This window comes from Nycticebus coucang, chromosome 9 (assembly GCF_027406575.1).
Source record: "Nycticebus coucang isolate mNycCou1 chromosome 9, mNycCou1.pri, whole genome shotgun sequence".
Lineage (NCBI taxonomy): Eukaryota > Metazoa > Chordata > Mammalia > Primates > Lorisidae > Nycticebus > Nycticebus coucang.
In genome coordinates this window covers 107,115,637-107,131,971 of record NC_069788.1, presented here as the reverse complement: position 1 = coordinate 107,131,971, position 16,335 = coordinate 107,115,637, and the positions used below count along the sequence as shown (strand labels likewise).

Here is a 16,335-nt window from a genome sequence, read left to right as displayed (position 1 = left end):
TGTATAAATGCTGGTTCCCTTGAGGTTTTTGAGGAGGAAGTAGGAAATTCTAGGGATAGCCCTTCAAACATTGAGGTTGGCATGATACAGTGGTTTTGAAACTATGGTCTTTGGGACTCTAGGGTTTCATACTATAAAATCTCAAAAACCACTGTAGCAGTCAAGGGGAGACCAGGAAGCAAGATTCCACCTCCCACTTCTACGTAGCCACTGTGCTTTAAACTGTCTTGTATTTGGGGGTTCAGGGCACTATTTATTTTCTTTGTTTATTTTTTTCCCCCTTGGAAAAATAAGTGTCTTCAGGAAGGAAAGCCCTGTTCTAATTGAAAAAGCCCTGGTCATAGGGTCCTGACATCTGGGCTCCAGTGCCATTTGTGGCACTGCTCAAATGTTTGAACTTGCACCCTTATTTACGAATCCCTGGGGTCCTTCCTTCTTCAACTGCAGAATGAGGCATTTGGGCTGGGTGATCATCCCTGTCCCCTCCAGCTCTGATAGTCTTTGTCTTCACGGAGGGGCAGCTGTGCCCTGTTACACCGTCAGTGGACTGCTAATGGTCTGCCAGTGGTCTGACTTGGAGGTCTCTCCCTTGCCCTGTTAACTTCCATCTGCTTCCCTGCCATAGTCCAGTCAGCAAACAGGTGTCTATGATTGTGCCAAGCACCATACCCACCACCCTTCCAGGCTCTGTAAGCTGCTAATACTTGCCCTGGCCTGGGAACATCCCAAGAGTGTCCCCTAGCTGTGTCTTTTCTTTGCTACCATCTTTCTTTTTTTTCTGCCTCCTGTGTTTATGCGTCTCTATAGGACAGAGTGTGAGCGTTGGAAACGAGATATATCCTGTAGGGGTTGGTGTTGGGGGAATGGTCAGTGGGCAGCTAGGGGTATTGCAATAGGTGGGGTCATTGGGTACCCCTACAGATATAGAGACGCATAAACACAGGGGGCAGAAAGAAAAGAAAGATGGTAGCAAAGAAAAGACACAGCTAGGGGACACTCTTGGGACGCTCCCAGGCCAGGGCAAGTATTAGCAGCTTACAGACCATGGAAGGGTGGTGGGTATGGTGCTTGGCACAGTCAGTCATAGACACCCAGTGTGCCTGCCTTACCCAGCCCTCTTTTTTTTTGTTTTGAGACAGAATCTCACTCTGTGCCCACACCTAACCCTAACCCTAATCCTAACCCAGCCAAAAGACTGGGTGTGGCATCACAGCTCACCATAACCTCAAACTCTTGGTCTTAAGGGATCCTCTTGCCTCAGCCTCCTGAGTAGCTGGGATTACAGATGCCTACAACCATGCCTGGCTAGCTTTTCTATTTTTAGTAGAGACAGGGTCTTGCTCTTGCTCCAGTTGGTCTCAAACTCTGGAGCTCAGGCAATCCACCTACCTCAGCCTCCCAGAGTGCTGGGATTACAGGTGTGAGCCACTGCGCCTGGCCAGTATCCAGCCCTCCTTGGCAATTCACAGGAATGCCAGTTTCACCTGACTATCTTAGATCCATTTCCTCCGGTCACCTCTGTCTCTCAGGTGGTGGCTTCCTGAGCAGTGGGCATGGCTGCGGTCTGGTTGTTTGATGGGAAGACCTGCATCTCCTGTTCTCAGTTGCAAGGCAATCAACAGACAAATGAGGGGCACAGTTTCCCCACACAATTACGGAAAGAGAGAAGGCTAGAGGGGCTAGCTGGTACCCCAAAGCTGCTTCAGGCATAGGAGATGCTGGGGACCTGCAGGAAAGGAGGTTTGAGGAAGAGCATTCGAAGTAGCAGGAATAGCAACCGCAAAGACTCTGAGGTTGGACTGCCCTTAGTGATCCTGAGAATGCCAAGGAGGTGGCACAGTGAATGTGGGGAACAGAAGTTACAGATGAAACTGGAGATGTAGCCGGGGCCAGGCCATGTAGGGTCTTGTTGACAGCAGGGAGGACTTTGGCTTTCATTCTGAGGATGTCAAAAATCACTGGAGGCTTTTGAATAAAGGAGTGATGACTTCAATTTAAAAAGGTCACTCTGACTGCTGTGTGGAAAATATTCCGAGTGGAGCAAAGGTGGGAAGTGGGGAGCCCTGTCGGCAGGACGGTATGTTGCCCAGGAGATAAGAAACACTGGTGTAGTCACCTGATCAGAGCATAGCTGCAGCTCTCTTGTGACGTCTTGGGTTTCGGGGCCAAAACTCGAATGTCCTGTCAGAGGGTCAGGAAACTCCAGGGAGCCCGAGGTGGAGGAGAGGTGGCGGACTGGTGGGGGGCATGGCATTAACTCTGGGCCAGGCCTGGTTCTGCCATTTATCCATTCATTCATTCCTTGAAAGTATAATTTCCATTTCCTTTTTGTCCCCCGGAGTATAGATTTTCTTCAGTAGTCAGGGTAGGAAGTAGCATCTTGGTTGAAATTGGGGTAAAGGTGATTGGTGCTTCCAGGCTTCACAAGAGCAGCCATTCCCGACTACCTTGTTGTAGATGGCACCCCTTACATAGTAATGTGGTTTCATATATACTTGGGGGGCACATAGGCATTGAAACACTTGTTTCAGCAATGTCCCTGATGGCTGTGGCCTCTACTGTGTTTTGAATGATGAACTTAATGTCCTCATGCTTGAGGGCAAAATTTGTTCAATGAGGAGGCGAAACGTGGCCATGGCCCTTTTTTGGCATGATAGTTATTTCTTCTTTTTATTTCATCTTGGAAGTGAGATCTGCCCCTTGGCAGCAGTGTGATCTGGGGAAAATGACTTGATCTTTTAGAGGCCTCAGTTTACTCATCTCCAAAATAGGGATAATAGTTCCTCCTTCATTAGAGTTTTTGTAGAGACTGAATTACTTCACGTGTAACACACTCAACATTGTGCCTTGTACAGAGCAGGTGTGCTGTGAGTATTTGCTGCTATTTTTGAAAGCTGTGTATATGGGAAGAACTGTGTAGCCATCTTTCCGGTGGCTCTCCAGAGTCACAGGAGGCCATATTGTCATTGGCGTTGGTCCTCACTATACCCACTCATGAGGCTGCCCCTCATCTGCTCCTGCAGTGGGGCTCAGTGCTCGCCCTCACTGTAACCTTCCTGGGGATAGCCCTGGGGGTCACCCCCTGTCCCTGTCTGTACCTCTCACCTCCAAGGTGCACCATGTGGATAGGCTGTGCTGGGGCCATGTTCACCCGGGGTGAAGCTTGGGACTGTCTGCTCCAGGTCTGCACAGCTTGAGTCTGTCCAGAGCCTCTTCCAGTCCATTCTGCTCTCCTCCTGCCAGCTCTGGCACCTTGTGCTTCGTTAATGGAGAATTTGTCAAGTAATGGGGATAATTAGCACAGTGGGGGCTTTACTGTGTCCTGGAAAGAGAACAGAGAGAGCCCTCCCAGCAGCCCCAGACATGATTACTGGGCAGGCTTATTTTCTCTTGTCTGTGTTTTCTCCCCTTCTTTTACATGTGTTTGATTTTTTTTCCCTCTTTGTGTAGAGAGAGTTGGCTGGAGAAAAGACTCGTAAATTGCACTCTTGCTGGGCCAGTGTTGCGGAAGCTGGATAAGATTGTCTTCTAGGGCTGAATAATTTTCCTCCCCCCATCCCCTTTGGGGGGGAAGATGGCTAAGCACCTAGTTCATTTCCCCCCCTTTCCCACCCGATTGCCTCTCTTTCCCCAACCCCCTCCTCTCTCCTTCCCCATCCCCTCATGTAAAGAACTCACTGGCTTTCAATTGAATCTTTTTTAATGCTCCCAAGAGGCGAGGATCTTGAAGGGTGATTATCTTCATTATAAATTATTAACTCTCCCAGCAGCCAGATGGCTTTCCAACCCATGGCTGGGGATTCCAGGCTGGGAGAAGGGGTGGAGAGGAGAGAAGGCAGGAGGCTGAAGAGTGAATGACCAAGGCTTCTTGGGTTCCGGGTGGCACCAGGGATGCTGGAGACCCTGCCAGTGCCTTGCAAGGCCTGTGTTCTGTGTTCTGTGTTCTGTGGTCTGTGGAAAGAGTTTGTTGTTGTTGGTTTTTGCCAGCTAGATATATAACTCAGGGGTCCTGGGGGATGGTGTAGAGGTGTTAGGAGACTAATACTGTGAGTTGCATTTGGGGTGAACCTTAGGCGGCCATCAAGGCCTGGCAGAAGGCATGATTACTCCCTTACTCTGTGTGGTCTTTGATGTCCATGTCCTGGAAGGTGTGTTCACTGTTTTCCCCAATTTACAGGAGAATGAAACATTGGGTAGGCCACAGAGCTTTCCATATGTCTCTGGGCTGATGGTGGAAAGTCAGTTTGGTTCTGACTCCCAGTCTAATGGCTTTTCCCCAACAACAGACTTCACCTCTCTACTTGCTATGCCCTGTTTGCAAATTTCCTTCTTCTGAGAAACCTCCCCTGATCATACCAGCCCAGAGCCATCTCTCATCGCTCTGAACTCTATCACGTTCCATGCATAGAACTATTTAGTATTGCATATGCAGCCCCCAAAGGTGTACTGCCTCTTTGGGGTTTCCTCAGAGTCTGAGAGCCCACTTCATCTGGAGGTAGTCCATTTCCCAGGTAAAGACAGAAATACTCTTCGCGGAACTTCCATTCACTAGCTGAAATTCTATCCTGGAAGGTAACGAAAAGCCTGTGGGATTTTTCTTCTAATTTAAGGCTGCTCAGACTCCTGAAGATACTGCTCTTGGTCCTGCTTTGTTGCCCCTGCTAGTCCACATACCCTCATACCTCTGAAAGTTTCTCCTATGCAGAGACTCTGGTGGGACTCTTCACGTTGTCTGTAACATTGGAATGAAATTGAAAAAAGGCCCATCTATCCAGCTGACTCTCCTTAAGCAGGCCTGAGATACCAACATAAGCTATACCACTAGGATGAAATAAAGAGCATCAAGGGTGACAGTGAACAGCAGCAGCAGTGACAGCTGACATTTATTTGGACCATTCTAAGGGCTTTGACTCATAACTTGTGCTATGTGACTGACTAATACTTCCACCTTACGGATGAGGCATCAACTGAGGCGCAGAGAGGATAAGTGACTTGTCTAAGGTCACACAGGCAGCAAGTGGTAGGTCTGGGATTTGAACCCACAAAGTCTGGCTCCAGAGCTTGTGTCTTTAACCAGTATACTACCCTGTCTCCATGGGAGGTGCACTTATCCCAGCACCAGTGTTCTACTTAGGACCCTGGAGACTGACCACTGCCATGTCAAGCCCACACCCAGCCAGGTCTGCCTCTTACCCTGCTCTGCCTCCTTATATTATTCAGGCTCACGTCTTTCCTCTCCACTGGCATGTGCCTTACAGGGTTTGAGCTACTTTTTGTTTACCTTTATGTCTGGATCATGAGTGCTCCGTTGTTATAAAGAAATGAATGAAAAAATTTCTTTTCCATTCCATTCACTATTTTCCAGATTACCTTTCTCAAAGATTATGGCTCAGAACAAAAATTCAGTGACCAGCACCAGATGAACACACATCATTATTCCCTTTTTTGTATAAGTTATATTTCAATTAATACAGTCTAGAATTGCTTTAGGTTATCTGGCAGACACACACACATGCACCATTTTACCTATTTTATTTCTCAATTCTTGTTTACTGTAGAGCTACAAATTTTACCTTCTGAGTTGTTTATATTGGAGGATCAAGTTGAATAACTTTGCATTTATCTTCCTATACTTTCGTCTTATTGGATATAGGCTGAAGTTTAAGCCTACCATGACTTCTTGGGATCCTGGGGGCCTTGTCTGGTACACATACCACCTCTCATCTCAGTGTCATTCGTCCACAGATGTCACTGTGGGAGGTGTGGGGGGCTCTCTGCATCATCATCTGGGCTCTCAGTGAAAATGGGTAGTGTAGGATCCAGCCTTCCCCCAGGACCTAACCCCCTCTGGGCTCGCAACTTCCTCGAATGCTGTTGTTAAGCCTGTGTCAAGTCTTCTTTATTGTAAGTCACAGCCCTTCTAGCAGGAGATCAGCTGAGGTCCATGTACAACTCCTGTGCATTTCTACAGTAATAGGTTAGTATTCTTAACAGAAAAGGAATTTAAATTAGCCTGCCATGACCAGTTCTTAGTTCTTATGGAAAGCTATTTTTTTCTAGCAAAGTAAAAACGTTATAGTTCAAGGTTTTTAAAAAAAGTCTCTTCCTTGGATGGCGCTTGTGGCTCAAAGGAGTAGGGCGCCGGCCCCATATTCCGGAGGTGGTTCAAACCCAGCCAGTGCCAAAAACTTTGCCTGACAATTGCAATCAGTGTAACCTGGCTTATTGTACCCTCAATGAATCCCCAACAATAAAAAACAAAAACAAACAAAATAAATAAATAAAATAAAATCTCAAAAAAAAAATTAAAAAAAAGTCTTTTCCTTTCTTTCTTCATCTCTAGTCCCTTAACTTCAGAAGTCCTTCTCTGTGTGTCATTTTACAGACTGGAATAGAGGTCCTGAGGGATTAGAGGTGCTGAACCAGGGGTGGCAGTTTCCTCGATGACAGACTAGAAACTGCTCAGAAGATTTCAGGGGAGGAAGAGAAGATGGAAGCAGGGTGGTGTTCTTTGACATGACAAAATTATCGAAGAGAGAACTGGGCTATGGAGTGGGTGAGGAGAGAGAAGGATCATGAGCTCTCTATTGTAGACCCTAGTGGATGTAGACCCCTATTTTTCTAGAAGAGAGGTCGGTTTTGACTTTGGGAACTCTAAGTAGGGAGTTTAGCCTCCAAACAGAGACCAGTAAATAATTTTCTTTAAAACTCTTCTTCAGATGACATAATGAAAAGAATAGATTAACATGTGTAAGTGTCGGGAAATATATTAAGTTGTTTTATTGAACAAAAGAATCATATAGAAAAGCACACGTACATGTAAGTGTACAGCTCAGTCAATGCATTTTCAGGCTGAGCTCACTGCACGTCACTGAGAACAAGGAACAAGAAACAGAATTCCTTCATCCCTTCTTTTGCTTAATGTTGTTTTTATGAAATTCACCCACCCTTCTATCTGAAGGCCAGTCATCCTCAAATCTGTATAGTATTTTGTGTGAGTAGACTACAATTTATCTGCAAATGGATATTGGGCGATTTTCTAGGTTTGAACTATTAAGAAGAGTGCTGCTATGAACATTCTCATGAATGTCTTCAGTCAGACCTATGTAAGCATTTCTGTTGGTATATACCTAGGAGGAGAATTGTCATGTGGTACAAATGTTTAGCTTTAGTAAATACCACTAACACGATTTTCGATAAGTAGTTGTACTTCTGTACATTTAAAAATATGATAAAGTTCTGGGTGGTGCCTGTGGCTCAGTGAATGGTGCTGGCCCCATATACTGAGGGTGGTTAGTTCAAACCTGGCCCCGGCCAAACTGCAACAACAACAAAAAATAGCCGGGCACTGAGGCGGGCGCCTATAGTCCCAGTTACTCAGGAGGCTGAGGCAAGCGAATCGCCTAAGCCCAAGAGCTGGAGGTTGCTGTGAGCTGTGATGCCATAGCACTCTACCGAGGGGGATAAAAGTGAGACTTGGTCTCTAAAAAATATATATATTTTTATATAAAATATATATAAAAAATAAAAAATATGAAAAATATATATTTTTATATAAAATATATATCTAAATATATATATTTATCTAACTATATATAAATATATATTATATATATAGATAGATATATAAAATAAAGTTCAAAACTACTTATGAGATTGGTATTATCATTCTCTTTTTTTTTTTTTTTTTGATGAACAAAGACTCAGGAGAGTTGCCTAAGGTTAAATAGCCATAGTAAGGACAGTCTGGGTTAAATGCAGCTCTGCCTGACTCCAAAGCCTATGTTCTTTGCCATTACCCTGAGATATTTTCATATCTTTGAGGGAACTCATGCCTTTTCCTCCTTTCCCTCCCTGAAGTAGAGCTTTTGCTGTTATACTAAGGCAAAGAGCACTGAGTGTAAGAGGCTGCCCTATGGTTGTGGTCAGGAGGGCTGTGGTTTACTTGAGGGAACAAATTTCTGAGAACTGTTGTGTAAGAACAAGCCTCCATCCATCTCTAAAGTTCACAGGGTAAGAAGTAGCATGCCTGTATCCTATGCCTCTGCTCAAGTACATGGGCAAGTGGGAATGCGGAGCATTGATGGTGAAGGTAAGATGTGAGTCTTGAGTTACTGAGGGGAGGTCTTCCAGGTATGGGAGGCTATATGAAATGGAAGCTTCTATTGATTTGTTATTGACAAGGTTTTTGATGCTCCAATATTAGAAGTGTATCAGTCAGGAATTTGGTCACAATCCAATTCAGTGTTACTTAAGAAAAAAAAAAGCTTTGGTTCATGTAATGAAACTATTAGGATTGATTTGGCTTCAAGTCTAGCTAGATCAAGGTGTTAACAATATCACTAGACATCTGTCTCTATCTCTTGACTCTTATGTCTTCTTTGTTGCCTTTATCCTTAGACAAGACCATCTCTAATGGTGGAGATGGATCATATTGCACAACTAACAATGGTGTTTGTCATCAAGTTTGGACTTAAGTAGTTGATGACATAGTAAGAATAGAGGAGGGTTTTTGCCCTGTAATTCCAATAAAATTCTCTGGCATTAATTCTAATTTGACTCAAACTAATCACTTTGGCCAGGAGATCAGAATTTCCTAATAGTCTAAACTGGGTCATGTGATTTGGGATTGAGATGAACCCCACCTGAAAATCATCTACCTGCAAAGTGGGGCGAGGGGTACAGTGAATGAGGGGCAAAGCCAGCAGAGAGCCATACTGTTAGAGAGATATTGCAGGCTGGTGAGGGTAGACAATGAGCAGGCCCTAGGGCGGGGGTGGGGGGAAGAGGAAGGAGGGGAGGGACTGGCAAGTGCAGCCAGCCTGGAGACTGTGGCTTCATTATAAATTCTAACACCAAACCCAGTTCTAGACACGTTTCGACTTCTTTTTGAGTCTGTCTTAAACTCAGCTAAAACCCCATGGTAGTTGGAAAAGGAGCAAAGGAATTGGAAGGAGGGGTAGGTGGGGCAAATAGCAGCCAGACCTTCTCAGACCCCTTTGTGGCAAAGAGCCCCCATGTCAGAGTTGTGTGCACCCCCCACCTACCCCACAGCCTCCCAAGTAGAAGGCTGGTGAGACATTTACAAAGATGTGAACCCCATATAAAAAGTGTGCCATTCGATCAGTATGTAAATTAGCTGGCAATTTGATAATGTCACTCTCTTTCCCTTTCTTGCTTGGTTCCCACATACCAGACAAGTGTTCTGAGCTTCTGCACCACCTTGGTCCCTCCATGCAGGCTCTGGGCCACCACCCGTGACTGTGGCAGCCTGGGCTCGCCTGTGACTCAAGAGAAGGTGGTGGTTTGTCAGCTGGGTAAGGAGGGTGCCCTGGCCTCCACTTTCCCATTTCTTGAACCTGACACACCCTCCCAGAGGGCAAAAGAAGGCTGAAGGATAAATGCCAGTGACAGCTGGCAGGAGGCCTACGATATTTAATGTAAGGTCATCTCTAGCTTTGGGTCATTTTGGTAATTTCCCAGAGGCCATGGGAATGTCCAAAACCAAGAAGGAAATGGAAGGGCTCTAGGAGAGAATGTGGTTAGACCATAGGTGTCAAGTCTAGATGAATCTGATCTGACGTGACCACTCCTGAAATCAGATTCTGCCTGGAGAGTGCTGGAAAGCAAGCTTGGTTTTCCTCAATCAGCCCTTTCCATCCCCCATGATGTGGGGCAGGGGTCGCTGGTATGTACAGTGCTGGTCTGGGCTGGAGGGGAAGAATGAGGGTCAGAAGGGACGGCCTAGCCAGGCAGGAGAGAGTGGCCGCCAGCTGGGTAGGTGCTGTGCTGTCCTCTCAGATGGGAATATTCTGGCCAGCAGGGTTTTTAATTCCTGGATTTCTCAGGCCACTAAGCATGTGCTGCTTTGCCATTTGGGGTGCTGTGAGGTTGGCATCAGAGAAGCATGGGGGCTCAGGATTGCTGTCACTGTGTGAAGTGGGGTCATATGGAGGCCACTGACCCACAGGAAAGCTTTTCAGCTTCTGTTTTCACCATCCATTCTATCTATAAGTGTTTCTGGAGCTCCTGCTCTGAGCCCAGACCCAGTAGCAGGTGCTGTGCTGAAGCCATGGCTGCCTCCAGGGAGCCCCCCACTGAGCAGTCGGGCTTAACTGCTGTGCTCTACTGTCTTTAATGCACATGTCCCCCACTCATCTGTGAGGCCCTTGAGGTGAGGAGGGCTTACTCTGCTTTGGTCCAGAATGAACTGGATCTCAACAAACTGCTGAACTGAAGGGTCTCCTCTCTCCCCTGCGATGCTGCTCTTTGGCTTGGCTGGTGTGCCTCACCTTACACAATAATCACATCCTCAGAAATCGTGAGGATCTTATGACCTGGCCTCCGGTTTTCTACCTCTGCTTTCATGCCTTCCACTCACTCCCCTCCTGTGGCACCTACCTCCTGCTCTTCTTCAAGTATCCCAGCCTGCTCCAGCCTCAACACTTTTGCATTGACTGTTACTTCTTAAACATTCTTGTTCTGGAACATTCTTGACCCATATATTTACATGGCTTATTCTATCCCCTCTTTTCTTAAATCTCAAAGACACTGATTTATGGCCTCTGCCTATTGCTGTAGAGTAAAACCCCAGCCTAGCTGATTTCATGCTTCCAGAATGGCATCGACCAGCTCAAAAGTTTCTGAAATTTGAGCAGTTGGCTCTCACGAGCCTGTGTGAGTTGGCAACAGCGCACTCCTGTGTCTGGGTTCCAGCTGAGCTGCCTTTGGACCACTGGGGGTACCTGTGCCATGCTCTCGCAGGGGTCCTCAAAAACTACGGCCCGCAGGCCACATGCAGCAGGGTAAATTGTATTTGTTCCCATTTTGTTTTTTTACTTCAAAATAAGATATGTGCAGTGTGCATAGGAATTTGTTCATAGTATATATTTTTTTAAACTATAGTCCAGCCCTCCAACGGTCTGAGGGAGTGAACTGACCCCCTGTTTAAAAAGTTTGAGGACCCCTGCTGAAATGCTGCTTGGTCAGAAGCTTTTATAGAACAAAGGCTTTCCTTAGGACGGAGTTAATCTACCTCTTGATCAGGTTTGTTTGTTCACTCGGAACAGGTGTTTGTTCCTGGTTAAGGAACAGCATCTTCCTCTTCAAAGCCAGGGTAATAACCAGCTCTGCCGATGCGGTCATCATCAAACAGGTGATAGTAATGTTCTGATGGAGACTGTGGGGAATTATCAAATATGCCAAGTAATGAACAGCAGCTTAAACCGCTCTTAGAAATTACACTCATTGCTGCATCTGAACAGAGAATTCAGGCAGGTGGGTCAGGTCCTTCGCTAAGAACAGGCTGGTGCTGTTACATTTCTGATAATTTCTAACCATTAAAAAATACATGTAATACATACCCTAGGTCGTGGGCATTTCTTAACTACTCAGCTGTCATATGTTCTGCAGTTTTCATATTTTTTCTTTTCGTATTTGTTTTTACACATTGCCCTCCCTCCACAGACACACATATACTCACACATATGCAGTCACACACGAACAACCCCTCTTTCAACTCCTCACTGTTCCAGAAGTAAGAAGGAACTGCTTATTTACTGGTTACCTGCTACGTATACACCACAGGCACCTGCGCGGGTCCTCTCACACCTGATCTCATTTAATCCTCTCCATCTTAGAAAGAGGCTATTTTCTCTACTTTACAAATGAGGAAATAGAAGTTCAAACAGGTTAAGAAATTTTCTCAAAGTTTCCTATATAGGAACTAGGATTCAAACTCAGCCTTTTTTTTTTTTTTTAATACCTCAAAGCACATATTTTTTCTGTAGGAAATTTTCCCCAGTATTAGTAAGGGGGAGGAGGTGTTTTGCTCATTCCTCAGCTTCTATTTTCACTGATTTTTATACATTTCTTGAGTGTGTAAAATGCTAGTACTTGTCTTAAAAATACATTGTAGGTGTGTAACCCCAGTGATATGAATATTATAAAAATGTGCTTACATGGCCTTGGGGATATGTCACCATTCTGCATTTGGGAAAACCGAACGCATCATTAGGAGCCAGGCTCAAGGTCCTGCAGTGGCTCTGGACAACCAGCCGACCCTCTTGTTTAAATTACTAAGAGCTGTTGGAATCGCGAGAGTAGCCTGGCTGAAAGTCAGCACTCCATCATGCTTGGGAGATAGAATGCAATGTTTTCCTCCTATATGGCCCTAACCTTTCTCTCCTTCTCTCCACTTCTTCCCACAGGTCTGTTGTCCCGAGTCCTAAGACGCGAGTTATGGGCAGCACTGCCTCTGGCTGCACCATGAAACCTGAGTCTGCTTGCGCTCTGCCCTGGGCCCGGCTCTGTCTGAGTGCCAGGCGTCTGGCTGGCCCTCTCCCTGCGGCCCACTGCTGCTAGGAGGTAGAACTTCAGGACTGGCCCTCGGTCCGTTTCTGCCTTTCACCTGCTCACCTCACCACTCACAGCTCCTCCTTCGTAGTGCCCCAACCCCAGTCGCCTCCCCAGGCCCCTGGCTGGGGTCCTTGGGGTCCCTTGAAAGGAGTGCATCGCTGAAGCCTTCCTCCCCGCTTCCGGCACCTTCTCCGTGATTCAAGGCCTCTGGATCCACATGGATAGCTGAGATCTTTTCCTGGAGAAAGAGGCTGTTCTCTCCACTCTAGCCCCCACTCTCCTACCTGATCTGCCTCCTCTTCTCCTGGCCCTGTCTTTTCCCTCTGCCTCTTCGTTGAATTTCTTGCGTGTGTGCCCAGCTGGGGCCTTTTCACTCCCCCCCTCCTCACCCTGTGTGTGCCCACTTCCTCTGTGTGCTCTCGGTCCCCTGTCTCTGTCTCGTCTTGCTCTCTCCCTTCCACTGCCAAGGGACAGGCCTGGCCTGTCTGTTCCTCCGGGCTCTGTCCCCGCAGCCACGATGAGCTTCACCCTGCCCTCGGTTTTCTTCACCCTGAAGGTGAGCATCGTGCTGGGGTCCCTGCTGGGGCTCTGCCTGGGCCTCGAGTTCATGGGCCTCCCCAATCAGTGGGCCCGCTACCTCCGCTGGGACGCCAGCACACGCAGCGACCTGAGTTTCCAGTTCAAGACCAACGTGTCCACGGGGCTGCTCCTCTACCTGGATGATGGCGGCGTCTGTGACTTCCTCTGCCTCTCCCTGGTGGACGGCCGTGTTCAGCTCCGCTTCAGCATGGACTGCGCCGAGACCTCCGTGCTGTCTGACAAGCAGGTGGATGATGGCAGCTGGCACTTCCTCATGGTGAGCCGTGACCACCTGCGCTCGGTGCTGGTGCTGGACGGCGAGGGCCGGGCTGGGGAGTTGCAGCCCCAGCGGCCACACATGGATGTGGTCAGCGACTTGTTCCTCGGTGGAGTTCCTTCTGACATACGACCTTCCGCCCTCACCCTCGATGGAGTACAGGCTATGCCCAGCTTCAAGGGATTAATCCTGGATCTCAAGTATGGCAACTCAGAGCCTCGGCTTCTGGGAAGCCAGGGTGTCCAGTTGGAGGCTGAGGAACCCTGTGGGGAGCGTCCTTGTGAGAATGGTGGGATCTGCTTTCTCCTGGATGGCCACCCTACCTGTGACTGTTCTACCACTGGCTATGGTGGCAAGCTCTGCTCGGAAGGTAAGGCCCTCTCCTTCTCTTGCTAGAGACCTACCTGCTGGATGGAGTGGGGGCCAAGATTCCTGATAGGAACCAGCTCTGTAGTGAAGCACACCTTCAGCTGCATTTTCAATAATTGAGGGGTTGTGGTGGAAATCTCTTGTCTTGCTCTCAAGGGGAAATCCATCAAATCTCAGCTGGAAAATGCCTACTCAACCACAGGCTCTATACTCAACTTAAAGGGTTCTATGGAGTCCACTGCAGAGTCTGTGCCACAGCTCGGCCCCTTCCACTGTAGTCCAGATTAGCAGGGTCAACATGGGGCAGATGGAAATTGACAAAGTGGCTGTCTCTGTCTGTCCTGACCCCTTGAGACATAGCCCTTTAGGGCTTGATGAGGAACTCCTCGTCACTTAACCCTTACAGTCCCCAGCAGGAGGAATGTTGGTGCAAAGAAGAGTGAGGGTGGATTGCAGGGCTATAAACCCAGTCCTTTCACTCTGCCCCTTCCCCACCAACTGTCTGGGAGGTTTCTGGAAGGTGGAGGAGGCTTCTAGGGAAAGACCTTCTTGCTTCTTGTTCTAGCAATGAGGACTTTTCCCAAGGTTCCTGTTTAGAACTGATTCTGTTTCCTGCCCTCTTCATGAACTGAGATCAGTGTGAAGAGGTGCACAGATTGAGTAGGGCCTGGTTCAGCCAACCCTCCCAGGGAGCTGACAGTGCTTAGTGGGGCCTGGAGAACCTCCCAAGTTCAATCACAACTTCCCAGAGAAAGGGAAGGAGAGTCTTGTGCACAAAGGCATGGGCTGCTCTTCCTTGTTCACCAAATTCTTACTGCTTGAGATTAGATCTGAGAGAAGTGGCACAGGCTTCAATTTGACAAATTCTTAAAATCCAAATTCTTGGACTCTTGGAATCACTAAAGGCTTAGATTTGAGTAGGAGTCTGTTGAAGTAAGAAACTGTGAGAATTGACCGTATGGGTACACACATGTTGGGAGGTTAGGATGACAGGAGGTAAGGAAGTTATTTTTCTTCCCATCCTTTTGGGGGTAAAGTCCTGGATGCTTCTAGAGAGGTTTGGGGTTACTGTCCCATACTAGTCTCTTCATGGAGGTGGAGGTGTGGTTCTCCACCTTGACTGCACATTAGGATTGCCTGGGGAAGGTTTTATAACTTACTTCTTTCCTTCCCTTCCTTCTGAGAGGGTCTTGCTCTGTCACCCAGGCTACAGTGCAGTGGTGCCCAATATAACCTCAATACCCCAGGCTAGCTAATTCAGAATCCCTGGGGGTGGGATCCAAGCATCTGTATAGTTTTAAAACTCTCCACATAATTCCAATGTGTAATCAAGGTCAAGACCCATGAGGTACAAGGTCAAGGGAGATGAGGTCCGGGAGAGGGGGTAGGTGAGTGTCTTGCCACTGACTCCTAGGATCTCCTTATCCAGGTAAGGCGCCACTGCCTTGGGCCCTGCAATTAGGGACTGTATCTGCAGCTGTTCCTTAAACATTTTTCAGAACAGCCCAATCCCTAAATCAGGTTGTGGTTGATGTGAACTTTACCTACCAGTGGCTGCTCAAAACAATTTTTTTAAAAAGTCAAAACAAAATTTATGTCCCAGGTGGGACCTGCTGGAAACTAAGAGGTCTAGCTGGAAGGCTTGTGGTGGGTTGTGTTCTGGCTATTGTGGGAGAGCTGCCCTGGTGTCCACCCTCCCTTCCTGTGGGTGGGCTGTCAGAAAGGGAGATGCTGGACACATGTGTTGTCGTCCTTTTTTGGCCTCTGTTTTCCCCCCACCTGAACCCATTGGAAAAAGGGGTGGGAAAGTAGGGCAGAGGCAACCCTGATTTAGAAAAACACTCTTGGGAATGTGGTTATTGAAGTGCTTCTCACAAGCAGGTGCCTTCTGGAGCTGACTGCTGTTCCAAAGCTCCTTGGGTGTGGAGAAAGTTCGGCCTGAAGACGCTGACATGATCACTTGTTTTCTCCTTCGCCCAGAGGATCTGTTCTGTTCTCAGAACTTGCATTGAAAGCCAGCATTCTTCCTTTCTAGGGACCAGGGTGTTTGCAAGTGTGTTGTTAACTCACTGATTATCCCTGATTGCATTTTTGTGTTTAAAAAGAACTCATTTCCTTGGGGCAGGTTTGGATCAGCACTTTTCTGCAGAAAAAATCTCTGCACTGTATATGTATACAATTTATCTTTTCTCTCTTCTTCTCTTTCTCTCCTTTCTCTTTTGTGGGTGTGTGTATGTCCCAGGCTCCAGAGGAATTTCTTCAGAGCAGATTGTATGCGGTCTAATTTTCAATAGCTAAATGCAAATATGTACATTTTAATATATCTTTTTTCCTACAAGGTTCAGTTCATCGCCTGGCTATGGATTGATACCTGTATCTATGGAAGGAAATACATGGCATATCTCGTTTATTCTCCTGACACAAATAAACAAACCGTTGTAACAGTAACACTTGGCTAGCAGAGGTTGAGGTGAAGGTGGATGTTGGGGAGGTAACAGAATTTCCTGTTGATAAATTACCTGTTGATCCTGGTAATTTTCATCATGTCTAATCAATCACAAAAGTGTACTAGACTATTAGAAAATATCTGTTGCTTCCACACACAGTTAATTTTTAGAGAGTAAGTGGGAAAAACTCACCTGTAAAATGTTAAGGGAAAAGAAATCACAGCAACTGCTAATGTAAGTGTCTAGCAGCTCTGCACAAAAGATAAAATATCGGAAACAGATCCCTGCCCATTTTCCTAAAGATAA

The 16,335-nt window shown here is 46.9% G+C and overlaps 1 protein-coding gene across 15 annotated transcripts in view; it reads left to right on the top strand.

The window, feature by feature from the left end:
* Window positions 1–16,335, top strand: part of NRXN3 (neurexin 3) — a 1,789,915-nt gene that overhangs the window by 59,862 nt on the left and 1,713,718 nt on the right. For all 15 annotated transcript variants that reach the window (XM_053602374.1, XM_053602388.1, XM_053602378.1 and 12 more), the window contains exon 2: window positions 12,210–13,583. In XM_053602374.1, coding sequence (XP_053458349.1) covers window positions 12,875–13,583 — 709 coding nt within the window. In that variant the 5' untranslated portion in view covers window positions 12,210–12,874. The remainder of the gene's footprint in view (window positions 1–12,209; window positions 13,584–16,335) is intronic.